Raw genomic sequence first — 9,044 nt, 5'->3', positions numbered from 1 at the left:
TTTTGTGAATTCTAAAGCAAACCTTGTTAACGCTGAACAGATCTTGAGAGATCTAATGTCAGAAGTATGTATTAAGCACCTAAAGTCTTTACCTTCAGTTTTTCTAAATATTTTACCTCCAGTTCATGCCACCTCTGAATCCACATTTGGAAATTCATAATTCTTCAGGTATTTTTTCTTTTATGGGGTAGAACCTCTCATATTTTTTAGTGGGTTGAAACATAGTTACATAGGGTTAATATTTACAGTCACCTAAATTTGTTTCTTTCTTTACGGATCCTCATCTCTGTGCCTCTAGATGAGATTGTGCACCTGAACTGCAGGCTTCCTTTAGGACCTCACTGGCATTGCCTTGTGGTGACTCACCATTATAGTAAATTCCACCCAGCTCAAACTAATCCCAAAATAGGGTTCAGAGATTACGGACAAAGGCTGGGCTAATTCTTTGCATAACAGCCAAGTGGTAGAGCAGAAAAAACATGAATCAGAGAGTCCTAGATTCAAATCCCAGTTTGACCATTTGCAGACACTTTGACTTAGAGCACTTTGAGTATCAGCACCGAGCCTCCCTTCCTCATTTGTGAAGAGGGATCATATTACTCACCTTGTAGCATTTGTGTTGTAAGAAGTCAATAAGATCATCATACGAGTGAAGTGCCAAAGACCATGCCTGGCCCATAGATGTCATTAAAAATGGTATTTACAGTACTTTTTTCTCCCTAACTATAAAGCAGCATCATTGTCTGAGGTAAATACCCAAGGTTCGTCATCTCACGTCAGGGAAATCGGAGATGCGGACACATAAGAAGTGAGTTTAAGAGCAGAGGTTTTTTCTGTTGTGGGGTGAGGGGAGGGGGGAGGGATAGCATTAGGAAATATACCTAATGCTAAATGACGAGTTAATGGGTGCAGCACACCAGCATGGCACATGTATACATATGTAACTAACCTGCACATTGTGCACATGTACTCTAAAACTTAAAGTATAATAATAATAAAATAAAAAAGAGCAGAGGTTTAACAGAGGAAAGAGAAAAGAGAATAGCTCTCTCCGGGTGCCCGAGTGGGTCTTCCGGTTTCATGGTTAAATGCATGGGATTTTATAGAGGAGCCTGAGGAGGTGGTGTCTGATTTACATAGGGCCTGAGAGGTTGGTTGGACCAGGTGTGCCATTTGCATAGTATGCAAAGAAGATAGCTATCCTACCCTAATCTTTTATTATGCAGATGGGGTCTCTACCTGGCCGGTGCCACGTTGTCTGCTTTTTTACTGCACGTGTGGTGACGAAGAAAAGGAAAAAGATAACCTCCATGTTGAATATACCTGCCTTCCAGGTATCCCTTTTCTATTGGCACAGCTGCTGGCATTTACCTATGGAGGCTTTTAGCTTGCTTATCTATGCCTGCACCATGATTTTTTGGGCTGCTTTTTATTAAAAGGAAATCTTATCGAGGACTCTCTCATCCTTACTATCTGCCTAAATAGTTTCTTTCTAGCTCCTGTATCAACTAGATTGAAAGTTCCATGAGGCCTCAAATCTGATGGATCCCAGTTGCTGTTTTTCCAGTAACTAGAATAGTGCTGGGCACATGCTAGACACTTAACAAATACTTGGTAATTGATTGTTATAATTATTATCATAAAAGTCAGGTAAACTCCAGTGCCTTCTTCAAAGAATCCTGCCTCCATCCACTTTTTCAAATTAAGTCCAAGCACAAATCTTCCCATGAAGCCACATCTGTATGCTCTAATTTGTAGCTATTTCATGCTTAACTGGCACCACCTCCTCCCCTCCTTACCATTTACTGTCAGGATTAAACAGGAGTGCACTGCATATACAACATATGGCCTAGATCATTTCTCCATATCTTTGAGTCTTGTCTTCTTAAAATTCAATTCTACCAGTCATCCTTGATTGTTAAACAATTGCTGGGCACTGTGCTGGGTTCTAGAAAAGAAACAGTAGCTGCCTCTAGGAGTACCTAGTCTTTCGGTGGATACAGCTTTTTAATCTAACGATTACATCACAAGGTGATATGAAAAGCTATATGCACAGAGCATCTAGGTAGCAGAGATGGGAGAAAGTGATTATCTTTCTCAAAAATCAGGGAAGACTTCCTAGGGGAGGTTATAAGGAAATGTGACTTTTCAAGGAAGGTCAGGAATTTTCCAGCTGGTTAAGGTGGGAGAAGAATATTCCAAGGAGAGTAAACAGTATGTGCCCAAGGGCATGAGATAGCAGTATATTATCCTGGAGAGCCTAGAAGCAATTCAGTACTGTTGGAGCATAATGGAGAAGCTGGGAAATAAGGAGGGGGCCAGGAAATTGAGGGTGCTAAGTCCAGAGACAGAGCCAGTGGCCATATGTAACAAAGTTTTGAATGTCATAAACACTGTAGGTGACAGGGACCCTGGAATGGGATTATCTGAGGAACCTTGGAAATGACCTTTGATAGCAGGGTAGAAAATACGCCAGGAGAGAAAGAAAAAGAGATTAAAGCTGTGCAATACTTCAGGAAGAGGTATGAATGGTCTAGATGAGAAACACCGAGGGCCTGATTTGCAGCAGGACGAGCCGCAGACAAAACTACTCAGACACCGAGTTAAAGAAGGAAGCAGTTTATTCAGCCAGGAGCATCGGCAAGACTCCTGTCTCAAGAGCCGAGCTCCCCGAGTGAGCAATTCCTGTCCCTTTTAAGGGCTCACAACTCTAAGGGGGTCCAATGAGAGGGTCATGATTGATTGAGCAAGCAGGGGGTACGTGACTGGGGGCTGCATGCACCAGTTATCAGAACGAAACAGCACAGGACAGGGATTTTTACAATGCTCTTCCATACAATGTCTGGAATCTATAGATAACATAACCGGTTAGGTCAGGGGTCAATCTTTAACTGCCAGGCCCAGGGCGCAGCGCCGGGCTGTCTGCCTGTGGATTTCATTTCTGCCTTTTAGTTTTTACTTCTTCTTTCTTTGGAGGCAGAAATTGGGCATAAGATATTATGAGGGGTAGTCTCCTCCCTTAGATTGAGGCAGTGCTGATGAGGCAGAAAGACAAATTAAGCTGATTTTTAGGAGAGAAAATTCAGAATTGATAAAGCTAGCTTGGTCTTTGGGTGTAGGTAGATAAAAAGAAGAAAAAATAACACTCTTGTTGTGTATCTCTTACTTGGAAAATGTAATGCTAAGCACATAAAAATGCTCAGAAAGTTATTTAATAAGTAAGTCTCCATAGCATTATCTGGTCTTGATTTAATTTTATTTCCAATTTTAAAATTACTTTCTATTAACTGGAACCTCCCATGTTTTACCCAGCCTCTTGGTGTGTTTCCAGTCTACAAGGATTCTCTTAATATTTCCAAGTGATTTGCAAGCAGAAAACTAAAAGGTGACTTTGTTTTCCAATCGCATATTTATCTATTTAGATAGTCGTTAGCAAAGTATTCAAAAGCCATCTGAGAATGACTGCGTGACTGAAAACAAAGAAGGAAAGATGTCAAACCTCAATACACAAGCATGAGCCTTCTTTTCATTGCAGGCCACACAGAGGAACACCACAATTTTTCTTAGTATTGAAGTTCAGCTCAACCTCAACCAATCTTTAACTGTGTATCATAGAGATTTTTTTTTCATAGAAAACAATTTCCAGTTTACAGAAAGAAATGTCAGACTCAGTCTATCAGAGCTTTAGAATTAACAAGGAAGATGAACAACACAGTATAAGCAAAATTGCTCGTTTTTGTAAGCTAACTGCAACCACACAGATGAGAAAGTCTTCCATTGATATGATGGCTATCATGCATATAGTTTTATATGTTTCTAAGAATTGAAAGTAGAACTATCAGAACTTCAGATACATTTTGAAGAGATAATGTTATTTATTTATTTTGAGACAGGGTCTTGGCTCTGTCATTCAGGCTGAAGTGCAATAGCAAGATCACAGCTCACTGCAGCCTCGACCACCCGGGTTCAAGTGATCCTTCCACCTTAGCCTCCTGAGTAGCTGAGACTACAGACACTTGCCACGATGCCTGGCTAATTTTTAAATTTTTTGTAGACACGGGAGTCTCACTATGTTGCCCAAGGCTGATGTCGAACTCCTGGGCTCAAGCAATCCTCCTGCCTTAGCCTCCCAAAGTGCTGGGATAATAGGCATGAGCCACCACTCCTGGCAAGGAGATAATTTTATTTATTTATTTAGTTAGTTATTTAGTTAGTTAGTTAGTTATTTTTTGAGACGGAGTCTTGCTCTGTCACCCAGGCTGGAGTGCACTGGTGCCATCTCAGCTCACTGCAACCTCTGGCTCCCAGGCTCAAGTGATTTGCCTGCCTCAGCCTCCTGAGTAGCTGGGATTACAGGTGTGCACCAACATGCCCAGCTTTTTATTGTATTTTTAGTAGAGATGGGGTTTCAACATGTTGGCTAAGCTGGTCTCAAACTCCTGACCTCAGGTGATCTGCCTGCCTCAGTCTCCCAAAGTGCTGGGATTACAGGTATGAGCCACCATGCCTGGCCAAGGAGATAATTTTAAGTGATCAGAATTTTTGGAGGCATATCATACATGTACGCGTATGATCTCTGAAAACTGTTTTAAAGATAAAGTCAGCAAAGTACAGCCTGTTGGCCAAATCTGACCCACCACCTGTTCTTGTAATGCTGTGAACTAAGAATAGTTTTTGCATTTTTAAATTTTAAAAGGTTGAAAAAATCAAAAGAAGAATAAAATTTTATAATATGTGAAAATTATCTGAATTTCAAATGTCAGTGTCCATAAATAAGGTTTTATTGAAGCACAGCTCACCCATCCGTTATGTACCAGCTGCGTTCATGCTATAATAGCAGAGCTGAGTAGTTATGACAGAGACTTTCTGGCCAAGAAAGCCTAATGTACTTACTAGTTGGCTCTTTCCAGAGACTGTTTGTCAACCCTGTTTTAAGAGCTTTCCTCTAAAGAAACACAAGCCTTTAGTAAACTGAAAACTTCTTCATAAAGATTTTCTGTGTCAGTGATACATTATGTTAAGAAAAGAAAATGCATGAATTTAGTAAAGATAACATTGATATTATAGACTAAAACAATAGGCATGACTTTAATTATATTTAGGATGCTTATTTTCCCACCTTATTTCAGTAGCATAGTTATAAGAACACATGCTTTAGGGTGATCATTCTTTTTTCTTGAATTTTGTTGAGCTTTGCATGACCTTGGACTAGTTACCTAACCTCTTGTAAGCCTCAGGTTTCCTACAAGAACAGAATAATAGCAATACCAACCTCATGGGAGTGTGGTAAGTACCAAAATGGGTAAGTGGGGCATTTTTGGGGGGGAATTACTTAGCTTGTTATCTGGTAGTAGGTGTGCAATAGATTATAATTATCATCATTCTCTGAAAATGTCATTTTTGCTTTCTGGTGCTCCATTTCTAGTACTGCCTGTAAGGTCTATTTTGACAAGGAAATCTGTAAGAACCTGCCAACATCATTTTGCATAGCAAGAGCCCTTCTCTGTGTTACAATCTGGACAAAAACTGTCCTCAGTTGCATGAATCCAAGAATACACTTGACAGAAGAATGGAAAAAAGGAAGCCTAGGAAGTCTAGAAACAAAAATCATCGTGATGAGCAGTGCTGGAAGGCTGGTCAGCAGCCAGAGTACAGCTTGTGAGCAGCATATTGGGATTTTTTTTTTTTTTTTCCATGTTAGACTCTATTCCAACTCTTTCTATGGAGAGTCCACGGTTTTGTGATGGGTTGTTGATGAAGGAAAGCTCTGAATTTTTTAGAGTGGATGAAGTGTTTGTCATTTTATTCCATTTTATGTTAGGTTAACACTGCCATTTTTCTTTTATTATTCGATGTCTTAGCTGATGTCTCCCAGGCGAAAAGTACCCAGAAAATCATGAGAGTGCAGTTCCTGGAAACTCAGTGTTTTCTTTCTCGCTGGGCTTGCTCTGCCTTTAGAATTGTTGTGACTCTGGATTCCTGCAGAGGAACTAGGGCCTGGGGTGACCTCCTGGCTCCTCAGCTATGATGCACCTTCTCTTTTCTTCCCTTATCTCAAGTAGGTCCTGAGCAGCACAGCCCAGGTGGTCTCTTCTGCTCACCAGGGGTGGCCTGGAGTCAATTGATAAGAGCCCTCTTTTCTTGGCCCTTACAAAACAAATTTCTGCCTAAAGACAACTAAAGGGAAGAAAAACACCACCAAACCAACAACTCCTTTGTACTTCCATTATCCCCAAAATTAGATAAAGAAAAATTAGAATACCAGGAGGCAGCAGACACCTCCACAATGCAGCTTGGAAACAGAATTTCTATAGATCTGCTGTCCTTTTTTTTAAATCACATAGAAGAGTTTGTACAAATCTCATTTGTTTTCACTTACTTCATTTTTGTGTCTTGACACATTATTTTGAGGAAAATGCCTCTGAATTTTATCCTTGCTCTTCAATTACGGTTGAACAGGAACTGTTAATTGAGTTTAGCCACTCAAAAGAAGAACAAAGTATTTCATCATTCTTACATATTCTGGTTGGACTCATGGTTAAAGAAGACAAATAGAAACACTCACACATCAGCCTGGTGTGGGGATAAAACCAAAAACAGTGATGCTCACAGGCATGCCTGAGAGTGGAATGGTGGTGGTGGGGGGGTGCCTGTTTACTGGTAGTAGGAGTAACTCTCGTCATCATATTCTAGCTCATCTACGTCATCATCATCCAGCAGCCCATACTTAAATTTCCGGTAGACTGTGCCATCCTGGCCCATGTAGACGATGTCATCATCATCATCCTCATCATAGTCCCGATCCCTGTACTCAATCACCTGATCCTCTTCAAAGCTGGTGCTCTCTCGATAGCTGCTCTTATAGGAGGAGTAAGACTTGTTGGGGTCGGCCAGTTTTTCATAGCCGGCCCTTGCTGCTGGCTGGACTCGGCCGCGAGATTTCTTCCACACTACCACAGCTGCCCCGAGCAGAAGCACCAGCATCATGGAGGAGGTGATGAACAGAGCTGTCTTGAAATGCTCAGTTGCAGTCCTAACCTTGCTTGTTCGAAGGATGCATTCGTCTGTTGGAAGAAAACCCCAAAGGAAGAGGCAAGAGGGAAAGAGTGGAAGAAATAGAATAGAGAAAATTAGTTTCTGAGGTAAAGAATTTCACCTTTATTTTAAAAATTGCAAATGGTAGAATCACTGTCTCTGATTTTCCTCTGTTTTTAATTTTAATTTTAATTTTTTTGTAGAGACAGCATCTCACTATGTTGCCCTGGCTGGCCTCAAACTCTTGGGCTCAAGAGATCCTCCCACCTTGGTCTCCCAAAGTGCTGGGATTACAGACGTGAGCCACCGCACCCGGCCTGTCTCTGATTTTCCTAGTGATTTGCAAGCAGTATGCCTTCCTAGAAGGCATGCCATTGTATAAAATTGGAGTATGTACCCCGTGAGAATCCTAGCCTATGTCTGATGAAGCCAATAAATCCTTCTAGAAAGAAGGTCAGTTTGCCATCCAAAGGGAGTTCCCTTACCCCCATACCTCATAGGTCAGTCACCAGGTGTCCAACCTTATCAACTGATTCTTCTATTTCACTCCTAAGAAAATACTTCATCTTGGACCAAGCTTTAGTTATTGCTAAATGCTCTATTTTCTTTCCCAATTCCAACTTCTTTTCTAAGACTGAGTCCTCTCCCAAGGTACCCTTAAGTCTGGGCCAACATGACTGTCCCACCACTTAAGGGCAAGAGCAGAAAACTTATAAAACTACTGACTCTGACAGCCATGTGGGGCCTTAGAAATTACTTAGGCCAATTTGTTGTTTGACATTTGAGGAAACTAAAGCCCATCAAGAGGAAGCGAATTGTCACATTGTCAGAGACAAGACCTTATTTGTGGAGCAATCAGAATTCAAATCCAGGAATCCTAGCTCCATGCTACAGTCTAAAGACATTAGGACAAAAGGCTCTGACAACTGTTCTTTGGCTTCTTGGAGTTTTGTGCTCCTAGCCTGGCAGAAAAAGAAGTACCATCTTTAAATCCTATCAACTTGAATGATAGGGAATTTTTTTCTATCATTATTAAGAGTTTTTTTTTTTTTTTTGAGATGGAGTCTCACTCTGTCGCCCAGGCTGGAGTGCCGTAGCACAATAGCTCAGCTCACTGCAGCCTCTGTCTCCCAAGCTCAAGCAATTCTCTTGCCTTAGCCTCCTGTGTAGCTAGGACTACAGGTGCACAGCACCATGCCTGGCTAATTTTTGTATTTTTAATAGAGATGGGGTTTCACCATGTTGGCCAGGCTGGTCTTGAATTCCTGACCTCAGGTGATCCACCCTCGGCCTCCCAAAGTGCTGGGGCATGAGCCACCACATCCAGCCATTATTAAGAGTTTTGAAATCCAGAGCTCTGACCCCCGTCATCCATCAGCCTCTGTTTTGATGCCTTGATTGAGAATATGGAGTAACCAAAACAGTTTCATGGAAGGAAAGCTTCAACTCTAACTTTAGTGATGACAATGAGCTCATTTTTCTTACTTCTTATTCATTTATCCAGGTGGTATGATTTGGGTAGTATGTCGATTTTTTTTTCTATTCTTTAACCCACCACATGGGAGTATGAAAGAACCAGAGAAAAAACTATCAGGCCATGTTGGATGTACAAGCTGAGTTACACGGTAGGTTTTTCATAAATATTTGTTGAACCTCTTGGATCTCTCTTGTTCAGGGGATAATTTCATGAGCAATTCTAGGTACATTCTACACAGTAGATAAATGAATATAACACTGCTGCCAAGGTGCACTGATTTTTGCTTATTAAATATTGATCAATTAGATTTTAATTCATCATGACTATGTATTTCTCTTTCTTTTTTCTAGTGAGAAACAAGTTTTCTATTTTATCATAATTTTCATTCTCATGGGATTTTACCTATCAAGCCGAGTTTCTTCTTCTAAAGTAACAGCCCTATCATTATTACATTAATCATTAGCAAGTTCAGCATAGAATTTTTCCCTGGAGAAAACATTAAAGCATTGGAGAGATTGATAAGCAATCTGTG

At 40.8% G+C, this 9,044-nt stretch overlaps 1 protein-coding gene across 1 annotated transcript in view; it reads right to left on the bottom strand.

Annotated features, from left to right (window-relative positions):
• Window positions 1-5,692: 5,692 nt before the first annotated feature.
• PCSK5 (proprotein convertase subtilisin/kexin type 5) overlaps window positions 5,693-9,044 on the bottom strand; it is a 467,874-nt gene continuing 464,522 nt past the window's right edge. Inside the window, exon 38 of the mRNA XM_063714247.1 lies at window positions 5,693-7,064. Coding sequence (XP_063570317.1) covers window positions 6,655-7,064 — 410 coding nt within the window. The 3' untranslated portion in view covers window positions 5,693-6,654. The remainder of the gene's footprint in view (window positions 7,065-9,044) is intronic.

The sequence above is a fragment of the Pongo abelii genome, chromosome 13 (assembly GCF_028885655.2).
Source record: "Pongo abelii isolate AG06213 chromosome 13, NHGRI_mPonAbe1-v2.0_pri, whole genome shotgun sequence".
NCBI lineage: Eukaryota > Metazoa > Chordata > Mammalia > Primates > Hominidae > Pongo > Pongo abelii.
Note: the sequence above shows the minus strand (reverse complement) of the source record. Positions and strands in the feature narration are given on the sequence as shown.